At 39.8% G+C, this 20,074-nt stretch overlaps 1 protein-coding gene across 1 annotated transcript; it reads right to left on the bottom strand.

Annotated features, from left to right (window-relative positions):
* Window positions 1–11,573: 11,573 nt before the first annotated feature.
* ankrd13a (ankyrin repeat domain 13A) lies at window positions 11,574–19,335 on the bottom strand. Its single transcript, XM_034090998.2, has 15 exons — window positions 18,811–19,335; window positions 17,620–17,755; window positions 17,131–17,255; window positions 16,981–17,026; window positions 16,574–16,717; window positions 16,301–16,490; window positions 15,432–15,498; window positions 15,240–15,321; window positions 15,057–15,118; window positions 14,842–14,972; window positions 14,584–14,741; window positions 14,046–14,177; window positions 13,782–13,942; window positions 13,604–13,668; window positions 11,574–13,432 (listed from the first exon to the last, which is right to left on the bottom strand). Exons 1-15 carry the CDS (start codon window positions 18,910–18,912, stop codon window positions 13,234–13,236), a joined length of 1,800 nt encoding a protein of 599 aa, XP_033946889.1. The 5' UTR covers window positions 18,913–19,335; the 3' UTR covers window positions 11,574–13,233.
* Between the last annotated feature and the right edge of the window lie 739 nt (window positions 19,336–20,074).

The raw sequence follows: 20,074 nt of genomic DNA, 5'->3' as shown, positions 1-20,074 counted from the left end.
AGTTCTTTTTGAACCTGGTTTATGTACTAGTAAGATGTGTATACATTTATGATGGTAAATTACATATTTTATCTGTGTGCTTCTTGTCGTTCCTGGAGGTTAAACATGAATATAGCCAAACAAACTCAACATCATATATATTGCGTTAAATTCCACTATCTGTATTACAACAGGTATTTTCTTTCTCGAGTGTTACACATGCAGCAGACCACATCGGAAGCTTTTCTTTTGTACATCTCCATATGGTGATCTACATGTCTTTGTGACGGCTGTTGCTGCTCACCGCTATTAGATATTCTAATTAACAAGCTAATTTGCAATATCCAGAATCCATCAACATACAGGGGAATAGAGCAGCCTCCACACACACACACACACACACACACACACACACACACACACACACACACACACACACACACACACACACACACACACACACACACACACACACACACACACACACACACACACACACACACACACACACACACACACACACACACACGCACACACACACACATTAACATAATCAACTTCTTAGATTTAAAAAAAAGTGCAATCTCCTGAAGGATGACAGGTATGAACATAAACGAGAGGACGAGAGGACGAGAGGAGAAAGTGGTTTGAAACATATGATCCCCATTGAGCTGCTGGTTGACGGACGTGCAGATCAAAGCCCTTTTGTGTCACTGACTGCCATTGAAGTAGAGAGCAGGAGGAACATAAAAGAGACACTGCTAAATAGACGGTATCTTCTCTACCTGACATGAACAGCTCGACAAACAGTATATTAAAGGACAACATGACTGATACGTGTTGCAGTGAGTGCGGCCATTAATCGCACTAATACTACCTCTGGGTGTATTAGCTCGCAGGAGTGATATGGAAATATTGGATCTTCAAATAATGTGTGCAAAAATGTTTCTTAAGAATCACCCTCCCTCCAAGAATGCTACGTAAAAAAAGAAAGAAAATTATGAAAGAAAAATAATGAGTGAGAATCTTAAAATAAAAAGTCCAAGTTAAAATAAGGGACAGAATATAACATTAAAAAAAATATAAAGTATATGAGACAGTGTATACAATTGAATAACCTGAATGCAAATATAAGTGAAATGCTCTTGTGAATGTATATGAGATGTAAAGTTGTTAAACACTAAGTGAGAGTATTTAAAAGGTAAAGTGATAATGTGATGTTGTCGGGTGGTGAGCGTCCTACAGTATATGCTTGGAGTTTTCTGTCCTCATTCAATTATAACCATGTAACTATTGTTAATAAATGAGTTAATAGCGCAGATTTAACAATGTTAAACAGGTGTTATGATGTAATAAATAAACGCATCGAGTATACTGTGATGATGTTATGCTCATATACATGTGCTGTCATGTTCAAATCCACTGGTGAATCAACAGGAACATACGAATAGAAGATGACACAGAGTCACGCTTATAATAAGTTTAAAGGTGCTTTTCCTTATTAAAAACATGAAACCTATCAGTGTCCATTCTTGATTTATGTAAGCATAAAGCCAGTTTAATCCAGTTTAAATTTCTTCGTTCTCTGAGTTCATGCTGTAATGAAATGTTTTTTTGTTTTGATTAATTTTTCCAGCAAGCCTCCAGTTTTAATTGCAGGCCGGCGTGAGTGACATTTCCTAAGATTCATTAAGCTTCTCTGCATGTAGTTAAGAACCATAAGTGTTTGTAATGGTGTGCACTCTTAAATTCTATAGAGGATGAAGGTAAAGGCCATATACATCACTCATGCAGATTAATTACATAAGGATATAACCGCAAGGAGCTTGACCTTTTTATCTTTTCTTCATTGCTCTTTGACATTTCAGATATGGGGAAATGTGACGAAGCCCTCCCACTTGTTTGATGGTTAGCAGTAAGAGAAAAAGATTGTATACGCTCTGAATTTACACAGTCAAGCTATCTCAAAACACCTGAAGCTTTCAGGAACAGTCAGGGCTGCAGAAAGGCCTGAACAATTCCTTTAACACTGGCAGAGTAAAAAATAACATGCTAGAGCTGAACAAATTAACCAATCAGAATAGTTTTAATAAACATTGAACATTAAAAAGATCAGGCAGTTCAGGGAGAATCGAAGGCAGGCAGCATGACATTCTTCTGGACGTGTTTCATTGTGGTGATGAGGGTAGTGAGGGTAGTCAATCCCTTGTTTGGCAAGACAGTAGTGACGGCCATCTGGGTGACGTGTGTTTTAGGACAAGACAATTTTTTTTTACTTGCAAAATTATCTTTTAAATTGACAAACCTCATGTGTAATTCATGGCACAATTCAAACGGGATCGAAAGATACGTTTTCTCTCGCCATTGACTTCAATACATGATTTTTCCTTAATAAGGTCCCATGGAGGTCCACCGGAAAGGGAGGGACTTCGCCTCTCTATTTTCACCCTATAGGGCTATAAAATGAGTAACACTAATGACAGACTTGAAAGACGCACATAAAATTCAAAGATCCAATGACATCTTTAACAAATAAAGTAAGAAGTATCTGACTTATGTCTTTGTCCACTGCACTGCCTCAAATGATCTCTTGTTACAGGAAGCTCTTCAGAGACAGTACATTATTTCAAAAATAAAAGCGTTTTGTGTAGCAGTAACACCAATGACGTAATTTTATTTGATATTATTAATAATAATTTTTTTTACCATTTCAGTGTTATATTTATCCATTCGTCCATCCATCCATCCATCCATCTTCTCCCGCTTATCTGTGGTCGGGTCGCGGGGGTAGCAGTTCCAGCAGAGAGCCCCAAACGTTCCTCTCCCTGGCCACATCAACCAGCTCTGACTGGGGGGTCCCAAGGCGCTCCCAGGCCAGCGAAGAGATATAATCCCTCCACCTGGTCCTAGGTCTACCCCTTGGTCTCTTCCCAGCTGGACGTGCCTGGAACACCTCCCTAGGGAGGCGCCCAGGTGGCATCCTAACTAGGTGCCTGAACCACCTCAACTGGCTCCTTTCGACGCGAAGGAGGAGCGGCTCAACTCCGAGTCCCTCCCTGATGACCGAACTTCTCACCTTATCCCTAAGGGAGACACCAGCCACCCTGCGGAGAAAACCCATCTCGGCCGCTTGTATCCGCGATCTCGTTCTTTCGGTCATGAAGAACAAGACCCCGAGATACTTGAACTCCTTCACTTTGGGTAAGGACTCATTCCCTACTCGGAGTGGACAGTCCATCGGTTTCCTTCTGAGAAACATGGCCTCATATTTGGAGGTGCTGATCCTCATCCCAGCCGCTTCACACTCGGTTGCGAACCGATCCAGTGAGTGCTGAAGGTCGCAGACCGATGAAGCCATTAGAACCACATCATCTGCAAAAAGCAGTGGTGCAATCCTTAGTCCACCGAACTGCAGACCCCTCCCGCACGACTACGCCTCGAAATCCGATCCATGTATATTACAAACAGGATTGGTGACAAAGCGCAGCCCTGGCGGAGGCCAACCCTCACCGGAAATGGGTCCGACTTACTGCAGAGGACCCGGACACAGCTCTCGCTTTGGGAGTACAGAGATTGGATGGCCCTGAGTAGAGACCCCCTCACCCCATACTCCCGCAGCACCTCCCACAGTAACTCCCTGGGAACTCGGTCATACGCCTTCTCCAAGTCTACAAAACACATGTAGACCGGATAAGCATACTCCCAGGCCCCCTCCAGGATCCTTGCGAGAGTAAAAAGCTGATCCGTCTTTCCACGACCAGGACGGAATCCGCATTGTTCCTCCTCAATCTGAGGTTCGACAATCGGCCTGACCCTCCTTTCGAGTACCTTGGAGTAAACTTTCCCGGGGAGGCTGAGTAGTGTGATGCCTCTGTAATTGGCACACACCCTCTGATCCCCCTTTTTAAAAAGGGGGACCACCACCCCGGTCTGCCACTCCTTCGGTACTGTTTCCGACTTCCACGCAACGTTGATGAGACGTGTCAACCATGACAGTCCCTCAACACCCAGAGCCTTCAGCATTTCCGGGCGGATCTCATCCACCCCCGGGGCTTTGCCACTGTGGAGTTGTTTGACGACCTCAGTGACCTCCCCCCGGGAGATTGGCGTTGATCCCCCGTCATACTCCAGCTCTGCCTCTAACATAGAGGGCGGAGTTGTCGGGTTCAGGAGTTCCTCAAAGTGTTCCTTCCAACGCCCTAACACTCCATCAGTTGAGGTCAACAACGTCCCATCCTTACTGTTATATTTAATGTTATGTAAATGTAAATGAGATTTATTTATTGAAGAATAAATATTTTAAATGAAAACTAGGCTCCACTTCCATGTATGAGCAAAGTGACGAGGCAGTTCCTTGAACTTGGCATTTTAAATAAATTGCAATTTATTAATAAATCTATGTATTCAACATATATAATGAATGTGAGTATTAGGTCAACGTCATGTATTTTGTTGTCTGCAAAAGTAAGTGACAGTTCTTCCACCATTTTTGTAGAATGAGAGATCCAGTCTCAGAGCCGTAACCGTATAGCAGATCCAGAGATCCAGTTGATTGTTGATGGGGCTTGAAAAAGAAATCTCATATTGAATTATGGTTGTATTGCTTTAAATAATGAATTTGTTGTGTATGGTTTCAGGATGACATAAAGACGACTGTGTAAATAGAACTTGAAGAAAACCTGAGTCGTGAACTTGATAATGTCAGGAAACCCATGAAAGAGACCCTTACGGCTTTTGAAAAATGCCTCAGTGAGGGGGTTGAAAAATCAAAAGGTCTTAAAGTCGGTCCTATATTCTGTAAGTATTTAAATTATAATTAAATCACAACAACTGATTTTGCACTAAATATGAATATGTCTCTTACAAAATTCAGTTTTGTTTCAGAAAAAGAAAGGTAGTGCATTTCACAGGTCATTGAAGAGTGTAGTTCAGAAGGGTGGCATCCACAAAACAACAAAAGGCAAATTAATAAACATCAATATGAAATTAACTTCATGTCAAATTTAAGAAGACCTTCCCGTAAGAAATGACTTAATAAACACATAAAACCCTGTGTTGGGAAATTGGTGTTGTACAATACATTTATATACATTATTGAAATACAAACTTGTTAAGGCCTTTTAAAGTTACGCATTTCTTCTTGCTAATATGTTTTAGAAATGAAAGAAGCAGTGGACCATTCAACGGGGTCATCAATACGTTTTCACTTGGCACAGAGAAGCTGATGAATAAAAAGGAGTGCGAAAATGTCAAACTGCAGCTGACATTTCTCAAGACAGAGGTAGAAGATCCTATTCATTAGTCCATTATCAGATATGTTTGTCCAGGCAAGGGAGACTGTAGTGGAAGGGTTAGCAATATAATTAAATATAATACATATTGATCAGTCAACATATTCATATACATTGTACTGGAATAACTCATGAACTGGAGATGGCTTTGAAAAATTAACTGCAGCTGTAAATCTGACCCTTCCCCAAGTCACGAAGACACACTCAAGATTACAATAGCATATTCTGATTTTGGGCAAAGTGCACCCCCAGCTGGTGAACAGGTCCTATCAGTTTGAATAATGCACTGCTTTTCCAGGTAAAATCTGGAACAAATACTAAAGGGAAAGATGCCTTGTTTGTAACTTATTGATTTTTAAATATATTAATATCTGCTTCACATTCTCTCTCTAAGGAAGAACAAATGAAAACAAATCTCAACAAACTCCTCCGTGAGCGTAAGAAAACGATCTACAGCAGCTTGACAACAACAATCGAGGAGACCATGAAACCATGCTATGACAGGAAGATAGAAGATCCCTACAGACATAGAAATACATTTTGATGTCAACATCTTTCTGTTTTATGTACTGTAGGAGCAAAACTATTTATATATTTTTTTATCTCTCTTTACTTTGAGTGTTTTTTAGTGTTAGCATAAGGGGCTGCCCTAATTTATGTCATTTTAAAATCCTATTTAAAAAAGCAGTTTGATGATAACCTTATGTTGTACAGTCTATTAAGATATATCTCCATGTCAATAGCGACCCCCACATCCACCCCACCCATGCTTTCGTTTGCATCAGCATTTTAGCTTTCATAAATGTACTTTTTAATCCAGTTTTCAGCACACTTTTACTAAACACTTTAAATCTTGGTCCTTTTTAGCCAACAGGCTTTTCCCCTAGCTCAGGGAACAGGAGTTCTAGGCAGATCTATGTCCGATTCTAGGACGACAATCAGAGGTTAACACCTTGGTTTGTACCAATGTTTGGCAATGTAAGAGGACTTAAAGATCAACTATGAAACTTTGAACCTCCAGAACTGTTTGCAGAGAAGCTAAGGTAACTTTGCATTAGCTTGTAGCCTCTCTGGCTTTTGTCCATCAAGGAAACACCTACTTTAAAAGTAAACTGCTTTATTCAGTGCTGAACCAGCTTTACTCTCTGGGTCAGTTTGTGCTGGAGAGGAGGAGACCTCTGGGCACTTGGCCATAATGGCAGTGAGTTGCTATGCTGTCTTTGATTTGTTTTGAATGAGATCCCCCAGTGAAAAGGTCCTCACTATGCCCATGTATCGGAGAATAGATATTGGATCTCAGCCACTGCTGTTTCATTTCATTTCATTTCAAACCTTTATTATTATTAAGGGAGACCTGCTGTGATGTCACAGAGAAGTTTTGCTTTTAATAATTTAACAGTTGATTTGTCTTTTTCATGTATTTCCTTTTTTGAATCTGTTTATATTCTGTTTAGCATTGTTTGATAAGTTTAGGCTGAAATTTCAATGAATTAATTAAATCCTCAACATTGATCACAGCACTACTGTAGGGTGAGACTAGGCTTCTCAAAGAATGATTTTGATCTGTTTTCTCTTATTTTAAAGGACAAAACTCACTGCAAATCAATGTTTTTTGGTGTTTTTTCATTCATATATGAAATCTAGAGAGATCTAGATGATGGCTTATCTGGTTTCTTGTTATTTACTCTTTTTTCCACACAATATTCGTATTGCATACATGTATTTGATGTGGTATACACTCCAATAAACACATACAATTCACTTGTATTGCTCATGTTCTTGTTAAAAGATCTATCTGCTCTAGGTTTTTAATAACATACATTTCTATTGTTAGATAAACAAATAATGTTCCACTCGCTCTTCCTGCCACACAGGTTCAGTAGGGTGCAGCTTTTTTATTTATGATGAGTAGTAATGGAGTCAAGGTTCAAGGCTTTTTTTTATCATACGAACATAGCTTCAGTGTAGTGCTTTTTAATGTCACCAACATGCTACTTACTGATTGGTCCCAAAGTGTACCACCCTTATAGAGACCTCATGTCATGTTTCAGAATTGAGTTGTTTCACATTCTAAACTTCTTAATTCTATCTTAAAAGGGAAGAACTATACAAACACTTGACATAAAAATACCCACATGATAAGAGAAAAGGACAACGTTAACAGGGAATAGGATAATGGCAAATGTAGTTCGAATTGCATAAAAAAAATAAGCATTACATAAATAAACTAGAAAATGCATTTCCTGCAAAAAATGCGTGCGAATGCTGAACTGTGAACATTTGTTGCTGAATTGAGCTGAAAATTCAGAAAAAGCTGAATATGTTATTAGTTGAATGGTCTAGCTGCTTTTAGCTACAACGACCAAGTAAGTGTGTTGCTGAACTTAGCGGAGAAATGCAGAAAAGTGAAATGATTTGAATCAAATACAGCTCAAATGCATTGCAATGACTTTGTTGGAAACTTGAAAATGAAACTGGAAGAGTAGGACAAATAGTGAAGAAGCTTAATATTTAAAAGAAAACATGATCGGTTTGGTATTTTAAAAAGAAAACAAATAAATATACCTTGTATGGCCCTAAAATATATTATTCAAATATAGCATGAGGTCTCCTTTAAGTAAAAGCGCAAAAGTATTAGCAACAAGATCTACTTAAAGTACACAAAGTAAAAGCAGAATGGAACTTTTCACAGTATCATGGTTATTATTATATCCTGTTTTTATTCATGAATAAGTATTTTATTGTTGTGGTTGATCAATGTAGAACAAATGTAGATACTTGAAATAGGCATACCTGTTAAAATAAATGTAGTGGAGTAAAAGGCGCCTCTGAAATGTAGTATAGCTTAAAATAAAAATACTCAAAGTACAAATATGTTTTCAAAAAGTAGGGGAGACCAGGGACAGTTGCAACAGTTTTGGGGTTTTCCCCCAATAAGTAAAAAAACATTTACAATAGGATAGCTATTTTGCTATATTATACATTATCAATATGTCAGCTACTGAAACAATGTATTTAAGATGTGTTTATGAAATAAGTACAGGTTGGAAAATGTATATATTTTTTTAAAACTCAACTGTTACAACTGTCCTTGTGTACAGGGACAGTTGTAACACATGCCAGGCACGGTTGTAACATGTTAATAACGGTTACCTTTTTTCACACTACATGACAACAAATAGGGAAAGCTGTCAAATTCTAAGGCAACAAGATTTGAATGGGATTTCACACATCCTCCAACAAACAATGAACAGGATCACAGATAACACACACAACATCATCCTCTGTGAAGGATTAAACTGTTCTCTGAGAGGTGCTTCTACCTTAATGATGTAGACCTACCTCCTTTGAGCTGAGACCATCATATAAATCAGCTGCCTCCATCAGGTAGTCTCTCAAAAGCATCTCCTGCTCTGTTGAGAACACCTTCTTTGGTGTCGAGTAGCCTACTCTTGGGGGTGTTTGTGATCCCTGACTCTCCAACCTCAGCCTCTTTGTATGGAACCGGTACAGGGTGACATGGCATAGACCAGGGACTTTGAAACGTCCCTGAATGATTTGCACTTCTCAACTTCATTTGAGGCCCTCTGCAGCAGAGCAAGTGGCACTCCCCTGTCTGTCTTCCTCTTTCTGACATTTGGCATACTGTAAACACACGCACACACTTTAGGCCTACTGTACAGTATTTTATTCTGTTTATTTTTACAGGGACAATGCACACCAACCAACAATACAACTGTATGCTTGAAAGAACAATTGATCATTCAAGCAAATGAGCCATCATTGTAAATGTGCCATGTTACAACCGTCCCAGGACCACCAGTCTTGCTTCCACCCCCTGTGAACCTGCCTGGTTGCTAGCTTGACCCATATTTAGCTAGTTATATTTGTAGCTTACAAAACAGTGATTCTAATTACTAGTTTGGATTCCTAGACATTTGAACTCAAGACAGTATCCAACAAATACATCATATAATTTTTGTTAATATTTTACCTCAGAAACACACTTGTACTGATATCTTACGCGAGAAATTAAAACATGGCTCCTTTTTTTCTCAGTGATCTTACCATCTAACTGCGCATGTGCAGAGTGAGTTTCATCACTAGCTTGTTTGTGAGTGCAGCACCATCTCCATCCTCCTCATCCTCCTCCTGCTGCCCCGCTATGATGCTGCACCTCATCCGTCAGGCTCTCATCGTGAGCTTCAGTGTGTTAGTTAACGCACAATCCGAGGACTCTAAACTCACCGAGAGAGCTTATGTTGTTTTGCAGAAGCAGGATTTAGGTGAGAGTTAGCATAAAACTGCGAAACTGATGTAAGGCCTACCGGACAGTGGTGTTTACATACTGGCTCTGTTGTGGCGTGTGTGCACTTTATAGTCGTGTTTTGTCTCTATACTAGTTTGACAACTTCTTATAATGAAGCAGAACACTTGATACCAGTGAAACCAGTAAATACTTCACCTTACGGCCTGGTTATCTGTTGTTATTGTCGGTTATTGTGTTCTTGTCCTCAGTCATGTGTGGGAGTGTCCTCGCAGTGCTGCTGGTGCTGATGATCATCATGGCTGTCTGTGTCTACAAACCGATCTCTCGCCGGTGAAACTAGCGCAGAACCTGGAGGAGATAAAGACCGAGAGACAGACTCTGTGTTCTCGGTGCACCGACCAGCTGAGCCCCGGTGCCCCGAGCGGCTGAGCCCCGGGACGGGAGCAGACCTGAGGGGGAAGCCGAGCTCTGCAGCCACCGCTACCAGGAGACCCCCAGTGTGCACAATTATATCATTACTGGGGTTTCATTCGTCATGAAATCACGTTATTTTGGAGTAACTTCAGGGGTGTAAAGTAACTAAGTACATTTACTTAAGTACTGAACTTAAGTACCATTTTGAGGTATTTGTACCTTACTTCAATTGGTTTGCTACTTTGTACTTCTACCCCACTACAATACAGAGGTTAATTGTGTAATTTTACTCCACTGCATTTACTTAATACCTTCAATTACTTTGCAGATTTTGATTAATGACACTTAAATAAGACTTTAGTTACACCTGGAGTAAATTCACAGGTTTACTTTGTATTACCTATACAAAGTAATTAAAACTAGCTGCACCTTTACCAGCTTTAATAATACTTTAATGCATCAATATTTATAATCAAAACACATATTATTCTGACATTGCATAATGAGTACTTGAAAAACTATACTTTGATGCTAATACTTTTTAAGTAAGATTTTGAATGCAGGACTTTTACTTGTAACAGACTATTCCTAAACTCTGGTACTTGTACTTTTACTTAAGTACAAGATCTGAGTACTACTCCCATCTCTGAGTTACTGTTTGTTTGGATGCCTCATCTATCACATTTGCCTAATTTGATATGCCTGAATATTCTTTATTTAATTTGAAAGACAGAGGAAAATTGTATTGAGATATTTGGCGACTTCAATTTCCAATAATCTGGCTGTTTCACACTGTATATTATATGCATCACATTTAATTTATTCTAATGTATAAATGTTGATACATTTTAAATAAAATGCTGTACTAATACTGTAGTGTGTTTGCTTATGTGTTTGAACCATAGGTTTGAACATACATCTGGTCAGTAAACCTCGAGAACTTGGACCATTCATAACATTTAAGTGGGACTATAATGTGAGATGTTGATATTGCCTAAATTTGCAGAAAATTAATTGTTTTAATTATGTGACACGTAAAAATAAAAAAATGTGTTTGATTTTGTGATAAAGGATCTCTACAATTTAGATACCAACAGAGAAACATATTGATCGAAAAAACACATAATGAATTTAGATCGAAATTAAAATAGTTATTTTCTATTTTCTAAAATAGCCTCTTGGCTAACTGGCACATTTACAGAAATGTTCATTAATCAACTCTCCACCAATCAGGGGAATGTCAGAGGTTGCCGTGGCATGGTAACAGCATGGTAACTACATGACGCTCGTATCTAGGCCCCTCCTTTTACAGGGGGGCGTGGTCAGCTGCAGCGCATGCAAAGACAGGGGTGGAGATCGAGGCAAACATTTAGAAATCTTGTCTTCAAAACTTACTCGCAATAAAAATATCACTGATGATTTTTATTATTGTGATAATAATATACTGCATAATATATGTGTGTCCCGTAAACAGTATGTGCTTGATGCTGAGTTGATTTAAACTCAACATTAAATATACTGTATGTACATACCTCTACCTAGTGCATTCAGTATATGGATGGAAAAATATAAGGTTGTAGTGTCAGCAGTGTTTTTGATAATCAAACACATGAACAAGGTCAATTTAATCCTTATGGAAATAAAGTGCTTTTTATTTTAGAAACATTTTTAAATCGAGACAATGTCTTAACATTTTAAACATATTAAAAAAAGAAATTGCAGCTGAAACGGTGCATTACAAAGACCTGCAGTAAATGAACAAAAGCTAGCCTTTTTAAAGTCGACTGTTCAGCAGTTTGGAAACTTGTTTGTTACATAAGTCGTTTTTCAGCTGCAGCCCCTGAACGTGAGATGCAGCTTCACAGAGAGAGCGCTGATAAGTGGTTGGCTGTCAGTGGAAACAACTATAGTGGTTAATGCATGTTACTCAGCATCACCCTGGTACAACGGAAAACTCTTAATCTGGTTTTAAAAAAGGTACAAAAAATGAAATATAACTGTTCAAAAGTTTAGTCTAAGTGGCACCAAATACATTTTCACCACCTCTTTCCCCCACCAAGCGTTGTCATAACAAAGCAGTCCCTTGGCACATGCTGAAGAAACGTATCCTGCACATGGCGGGCATCTCAAGCGTCCGTGCTGTCTCTTCTTTGGCTCAGAGGTCAAGAGTTGTTCGTGGCTAAGAAAGGCTAACGGCATGCCTTGAGGAATCGGAATAATCTCTGCAGCATTGGTTTTGTGACTGCTTTTTAACTGCATGACGGCTATTGAGGTTTTAAACTGAGGTGCTTGAAGCTGCTCAGTGAGTTAACAAAAATATTTCCATTCTCACCATGAAATCTGGGAACAAATTCAATAAAAACCAGGCCGGGAAAGTTAAACCCCCATTCTTTTTGCAGCAGAGATGTTACATTACCATGTAGCTGATTTGACGTTTCTTATAGAAACCCATCTGCAGAGTGTGAATTAACAGAGTACAAGACAATGCATTTACTTAAAAGCCTCCATGAACCCAACCTCTATGTTTATAATGATATGGCAGATATGCATGAGCTTTTTGATTTCGCACCAAAGACAGATTTACCAAGCGGCAACTTCCAATAGATATACAAACTAACTCCAGAGTGAAGGGAACATGTGTAAAACTGGAATCCTGAGATTTCCGTTCTTCAGTGAGCTCACGGTCCTCTTCAAAGGGACTCTGTAGGAAGGCTTCACAGCGAGGACACTCAAATCTGTCCCGTTAGGTCCAGAGTAGTAGACGCTTTCTACTGTGTTAGACTGATTTCATTCTAGCCATTTAAAAACCAGGGACTGAGGCAACATGTACACAGAGCTCTGGATCTGAGTGCCAGCACAACATGAAGACAACTTAGGTAGTCACTTTGTTCACTGGACCTTAATTACACTGATTTGACCCCCCTCGGAGAACAATGTGATCTACACACGCACGTTGCTGCGGTTACTCTGATTTAGATAGAAAATAAATTAGAAGAACCAACCCAAAATGATCTGAAAGAGTCCATGAATTAACCTTGAGGATGAAGATGCTGAGATAGAAATATATAAAAGATTATGTTCTTACCAAAAATACCTTTTGGAAAATATTAGATAGCGAGAGTCTGACATTGCCTGTGCAAGAACGATCAGCTACAGAAAGGAACCTGCACTTGCATAGATGACTACAGTGGTTAGGGAGGAATTCTGAGGTGTGGTAGTTGCTTCAGGATCTGGAAAAGTTGTGTTATTATTATTATTATTATTCCCTCTTTTTTCCTTTTACTTTTCAGTAAGTGATAGCTGCAAGATCATGGCCAGCTCCTCTTCCTCCTGCTTCCTGAGCCGCTCCTCTTCCTCCTGGGCCCGTGCAGAGAGCTCCATGGCCAGGCGGAGCTCTGAGTCAGCGCTGGAGGCCGAGGGCGAGCTGACGGGGCTCGGGGTGTCTCCAAACTCCACTAGCACCCCCTCTGGGATACTCCTAGAACAGCAGGAGAAAGTCAGATCCAGATATGCTATGTGGCTTTCACTGGGAAATAGAAGCGGTGGATAGATATGTGTCGTCTAAATCCCTGTACGACAAACAACTATCAAGCACTGTTCCTTTTACCACGTGTAATTAAGTCATTGCAATGTTACCCTGTGTTCCTACCTGTCACTCTGGCTACTGGGCATGACGTCAGTAAATTCCGCATCAGCATCCTCCGAGTTTCCATCCTTCAAAGACACACACATCATGATCATTAAAAGGATGCAGAGAGATGCAAGTAGAACATAGGATCTGTGTTTTCTAGGTTTCGGCCAGAGGGTCGAGTGAAGACTGTTCTGACCTCGCCAGGAACCATGCGAGACTCCAGGAGACTCTGATGGATGGCGTACTGCAACAGCTCCTCGTCGTTGTTGGACACGGGTGCGTGTCGAGTTCCTCCTCTGCGGTGGTAGGTGGCGGGAACGTCAAACACTGAAGGACACACCTGAAAGGGAGGCATTGCTGCACGGATAACGACAAAAAGAAAAGCAGTTTAGGAATCCTAGACGTGAGGTTATTTAAAAAACATGTTCACATTAAGTAGTTCAACCTTCTAGATTCCTACCTGCAGCTTCTTCCTCTTCTCCTGAGGATGTTGGCGTGGCTGCTGGTGTAGCGATGGCCTCCTCTTCAGTACTGCATTTATTCACGTTACCAAATGTAATCCTGGCATTCAGCACATGAAACAAGGGAATCTCTGCGGCAGAGGAAGACACAACAAATCACGTTACAACAGACTTAAGAGAGGCAACGAGACTACAAACAAGAGCTTTGGTTGAAAAGGAAACACAAGTCGCATTTCTTTGACTGACCATCTTAACCTCGAAGAAACAGGTTGTGGAGATGTATTTTTATAACACAGAAAATGAGTACAGTAACACATTACATGCTGTACAATAGAAGAAAGGATTCCTGTCAGAAACTGATGGCCAAACGGTGCGTTACTTTAAATGTTGCTGCCTTAGGCGTGAAATTGACTTGGATAATTCCTCAAGAACTTATCACGGTTGCCACTTAGACATTTAGACTTACTGAGCAAAAAAGACAATTTGACCACTGACTTGCTCTATGTACTAGTAAACTTCATTAGGGCGGTCACATACCTATTTTAACAGGAAATCCAGGAGGAAAATTCAGGGTGACAAAGTCTCGCAGACGTGCAAAATGGGAACTGGTCCGAGCCATTAGGTCGATAATGGGGGTCACCTGCTCCACCAGGGACAGGGGATGTTCCTCGCTCATCCATAATGTACCTTTGAACCTGCGTGAGACAACACACAAAGAAAGATTAATGTGCCGAATGTTCAATGTGCACACAACTTGAGACTTGATGTGTGTCGCCATGAGGCAGTGTTTCTTACTTCTGTGTTCGAATGCTCAGCTCAATGGGTCGGCCGATGTCTCTGTTCCCAAGGTCAAAGTCAGGGTCAAAGTATTCCTCTGGAGTGATGGCAGTGGGATTGGTGGCAGTTGCATACTCAAGCGTCAGGTCCTATAAAGTGGAGCATTCGTATTCTATCAGCGAACAGGTGGGAGAACACATCGCCTTTATGTAATTACTGAATACACGGCTTACCCCTTGTGCACTTATGTGCTGCTCCACAGTCCCAAGCAGAGACTCCAGTATGTTCCTTTCACCTTCAAACAGAAAACGATGACTTTAGTACTCTCCTTCACGCTCCGTAGATATAGCTTTGTTATTCTTATGGACAAAAGTCTAACTTTAACATCTTAATATAGAAGCATATTTTCCACCTACTTTTTATCCTGGCCTTCTCCTCGTCTGTGAGATGCTCCGTCCGGGTCCGGATTACCACGTTTACATTGTTCACACTGAAAACCTGAGAAAACAACCAGAATATAAAGTAATACATCACAAATAGCTACACAGTTTAACGTGGCATTAATCTTTAGTTGTAATGAAAATAAAAAGTATAAAACTTCTGTGAACCTTTGAATCAAATCCATTGACCATTTCAGTTTTGTCAGCTCTCCAGCCCCACATTCCAGACTTGTTCCTGTGAAAGCAAAAGCATTACGACAGGTCAAACACACCATCCTTCAGTTAGGAGGAATCACTTCCACGACAAAGAGAATGCAAATAAAGATTTGGGAATTTGAAGTAGCCTGTTAATGGATTAAAATGTGGCATTCAAAAAGGCGTTTGCACCAATCTGTGATAGTTCTCTTATCTTAGTCTTTAGCTGTGTTGCATTGTTAAGTTTTGTTTTAAGTGAGATATGTTCCTCCTAGCCTCAATAAACTACTATCAGCTTCAATAAGAAAGAAGTTATCTTATCAGCAATGTAAAAAGGTCAACATGTGGAGCAGTTTAAGCACAGCTGTAGTTATTAACAATGGCATCCAATAAGTGGCTGAGACACCTTTTGAATATCAAGGCTGTGGCACGTCATGTCTTAAGTTCAGGGTTCACGAATGCCCAACTTACACCTCTGTTGAAGGTCAATTGTCCACTTCAAGAAAGGCCTATGAAACGTAACTAACATTATTTGCTCACATTCATAATATATATTTGTTTAAGTTGTTATTTTGTAGGGTTACCTCACTTGCGTAAGTGAAGTCAGACAAGATACAAAAGATTCATGTCGGATAAGATTTGATCAGATAAGTGTGAATGATGCGTGTCAGACGATTAGATGCAAGCTCGATACTGGACAGTCAAATGGTAACACTGCTTGCACAGTAACAACACACGTGACATGGCAACGCTTATGAGTGGAGTTTGTTCTTGCTGATCAAAGGAAGTATGATGTCTGCATGTTATGAGAAAAATGACAACATAAAAGATGTGACTCTTGCCTCTCAAAAGCCATTTCCTTGGTGTCCAAGTAGGTGTTGACAATAGGAGTGGTCAGCCTTTTGGCAACTTCCTGTTCAGCTGGCTGCATTGACTCTAGTGTGACTTCCTCGATTTCTTGAGATATGTTGAAGCGTTCAGTGTCCACAACCTCATCGTCGTGGTTCACCTCCATCAACTCTGCATATGAATCTGTAAAGAAGCATTCAGGGATAAATGAAATAGCACAAATCATAAGAACTCTTCTTTTAGTGCAGGCGACTTAAAGCACACACCATCTCCTCTGAAGATGTAGCTCCTGCGCCCTCTGATCCAAGTCATGTTTTCAAAGCCCAGAAGAGTGGCATCCACTCGCAGGCTGGCGCCACTTTTCCAAATGCGACAAACATCACTTGGACAAACCCGGGACAGAAGAGGGACTGTGAAGCAACAGCAAATGAATGTCTCACACATGGAAAACTTTATCAATCATTAATAAACCAAAACAAATGCTACCCTGACAAATGCGCAGATATGTGGTATTTCCTGTATGACCTGATATAACCTCTGCACAGTAGAGATACTTTCCTCTCTTGAATAGTTGATTGATGATAACTAGCATGTACTGCAGGAAAATACTACTCTGTACACACAGTATACACTTTAATTATATATAGCCACACATAGACATAAAATAACTTACTCCAACTGTTGAACTCCCACTTCATTTCCATATAGAAGTCTGGAGACTGTAGATGAAAATAACGACAGTGAAATGAGTTCATGCAGTAGGAAATGTTTCCAGGCACACTTCGAGAAAGCTGACAAGACAACTGTAAAAATGAAGTAAGACCTCTCTGATCTTCGCCAGCAGCTCGGGCACTCCTCCCAGAGCAGTGGAGGCTTTGAGGTAGTCTCTGCGTTGCAGCACTAACTGAACCATCTCTGGGTCTCCGGTGCTGACTGCCTCCTGCAGAGCTACACAGAGACAGAAAATTATAAACAAACCACTAAACCTTTTAAGAGAACAGCATCTGTTCCCTGGGAGCAACACATACCATTAGAAAACCTCAGCCACAATGACAGTAATAGCAAGGGAACGCGAAACTGTTTCACTGCAGTTAGAGGAGTGGATATGGATTTGGACAAGAAACCCCATTAGCAGCAGATGCTTTGTAGGTTAATGTGATGAGGGCTTTAAGTGATCAAACAAGCCGTAAATCCCCCAAAAAGCATTTCTCCAAGACAAGTGAAACGAAACATGCACGGCCTCACATCACGCTTTCATGCTACACTCTTACTGTATAATCTATTATGCTGCCAGTTCAGTTGTGGGACTAACCTGTCCAATTCATGCTGTTTTCTTTAGTCACTTCAGCACCGTGTCTCAGAAGGACTCTCACTGACTCCAGGTGCCCGAGCGACACAGCCAGGTGGAGAGGGGTCCGACCTCTGGGATCCACAGCCTCAATGTCATTCTGAGAAAAATCAAAAAGAGACAAACATTTTAGCTTGTTCTATATCCATATTTGTGTAATAAACTCTAAACCTGGTTCAACAATCCAGCAGCATTAACACATGCTGATAAGACTGCATATTGAGTCATGAGATAAATGTGTAATTGATTAGCATTGTTGGGTATTAAAAGTTATACGGATTGGATCATAATAATGATATTGCACCAATATACAATACTAAACCGAGACGAGATTAGAGATCATTTTTATTAAAATATTAATACCTAGGGGTAACTATATATTAGATGTTTGACAAGAATTAAACTGAGAAGGTGGCAAGACATAATACACAACAACAAAGCTATATGTTATCATATCTAACGTTAACACAAAATATGAATTATGTAAGGAACTGAGTACAGTAAAATATAACAAAATAGGACAAATACTATATTTAAAGTTGAGAACTGTGCAGATTTAAATAGAGATAGTGCGGAGCAGAAATGTGCAATATGTTCAAAGGGTTGTTCATGATTTACACTTTTAATACTGTACATTTTAAAGTTTTAAAAAGAACAATATACACCCCGGGAAACAGGCTTTTTAATGTGTAAGATAAGATAAGATAAGATGGACCTTTATTGATACCCAATAGCCATAGGGAAATTCTGGTGTCATAGCAACAACAGAACAAGATAGAAACACAGATAATACACATAGGATAATACGAATAAAATAATAAAAAACATGTAATAATAGTATGAATAGAAATAACAGACATGACATTAGTTAAAGTCTAAACAGGTCTAGTACATACAGATAGGTTAAATGTATATACATCTAAATGTGTGTAGTGGAATATATATATATTTGAAAGTAAACTTTGTTGATCTGTAAATAGAAATGTCATCATAGACATTTCAAGCGCTATATGTGTGGCACATTAGATCATCCGTCAACACGACTGGCCTACTTTGACTGAAAGGCTACGGATGTGTTAACAGCTAACTCCTGGCCTTTTCTAGCTAGAATGCATTTGTGTTAAGCTTTGAAACATACTCCGTGTTTTAACCAACCTGTGGTAAAGTAATGTGTTCCTCCAGTGTCCTGTAGTCATTCTCCCACACGGCTGAGTGCAGGGGGAACCTCTCTCGGATCTCTTCGTTAGCCGTGGACATCTTTCTCTTTATGGAGCCGCTCAGTGCAACGCTAGCCCGCTTCTAACAATCACAGCCATGGGAAAACCGCGATAGCTACACGCTAGTCATGCCAACAAGTACAATTAATATGATCCATGCCCTCAATATTTGACGTCAAAATATCTAAACCGGTGTCCAACTTTTCACCAAGCCTTGCCCTAAAATAAAACTTTTGAACAAGGAAGTGCCATGAGCTGTTCCCAATAATGACAGGGGTGTCCTACAAAGAAATAGACTCACAAGCTAAACAATACAATCCAATTAAGGCCGCTGTCCTTACCCTTAACAATGGAAATTAATGCATATGTAATAGCAATTATTTCTTTGGTAAACACACGAGAGAAATAAGGTTTGTAAATAAAACCATCGCCTTGAGGAAAAAAAGAAAAATAGTCAGTCCCACTTGGACGAAACCATTAAGGGTCTCTGAATGGGGGATACCATCGGACTAACTAAACGTACTAATCCTATAAACGTCCCGTGTCAAACTTTAAGGCCTTCAAGATGCTAAATATTTGAATTTCAAAGCATTTCTACTTGAAAAGATTAACAAAATAAACATTGCTAAAGCTGTTTCCAGGCAATAGCTTGACTGAGTTCACCTATTATTTAGAAATGAGATCGGTGCTTTTACGTGTCGGGGAGGTTGAAAACACTTCACCGCCAGCGTATCACGGTGTGATGGATGTGCATATCGGCCCTTTGAGGTTTTACACTATATTAACCACAGGTTATTCATAAAACCGGATGCAGTTGCTCTATTAACGTATGCATATTAAGTAGTTATTAAACTTGTCTGCGGATACATATTTTTTAACACAACCACACAATTGTGATCCGTCCTGGCTGAACTCAGTTGTGAAATGCTGTAATTTTTTTAGAAATAAAGTTATTATTAAGTAAAATAAATATGGTGATATATTATGCGAATTGTGCTGCAAAATATGACCTCCAGTAAATATATATCCAATAGGAGTCACCCTATTTTATGTTTTTAAAATTACTCTTTTTGTACCGTGTCACGAAGGTGCTTAGATCAAACTCACCTACTCTGACTTGTGTTTTTGCCCTCAGTTATTTCTATCAGGTTGTGTACCGAGCGGTACCGCCCAAAGCCACTGCAAACTCATCCAAGCATTAT

The sequence above is a fragment of the Pseudochaenichthys georgianus genome, chromosome 9 (assembly GCF_902827115.2).
Source record: "Pseudochaenichthys georgianus chromosome 9, fPseGeo1.2, whole genome shotgun sequence".
NCBI classification, from domain to species: Eukaryota; Metazoa; Chordata; class Actinopteri; order Perciformes; family Channichthyidae; genus Pseudochaenichthys; species Pseudochaenichthys georgianus.
The sequence above is the reverse complement of the archived record's forward strand: the minus strand, read 5'-3'. Positions and strand labels throughout refer to the sequence as shown.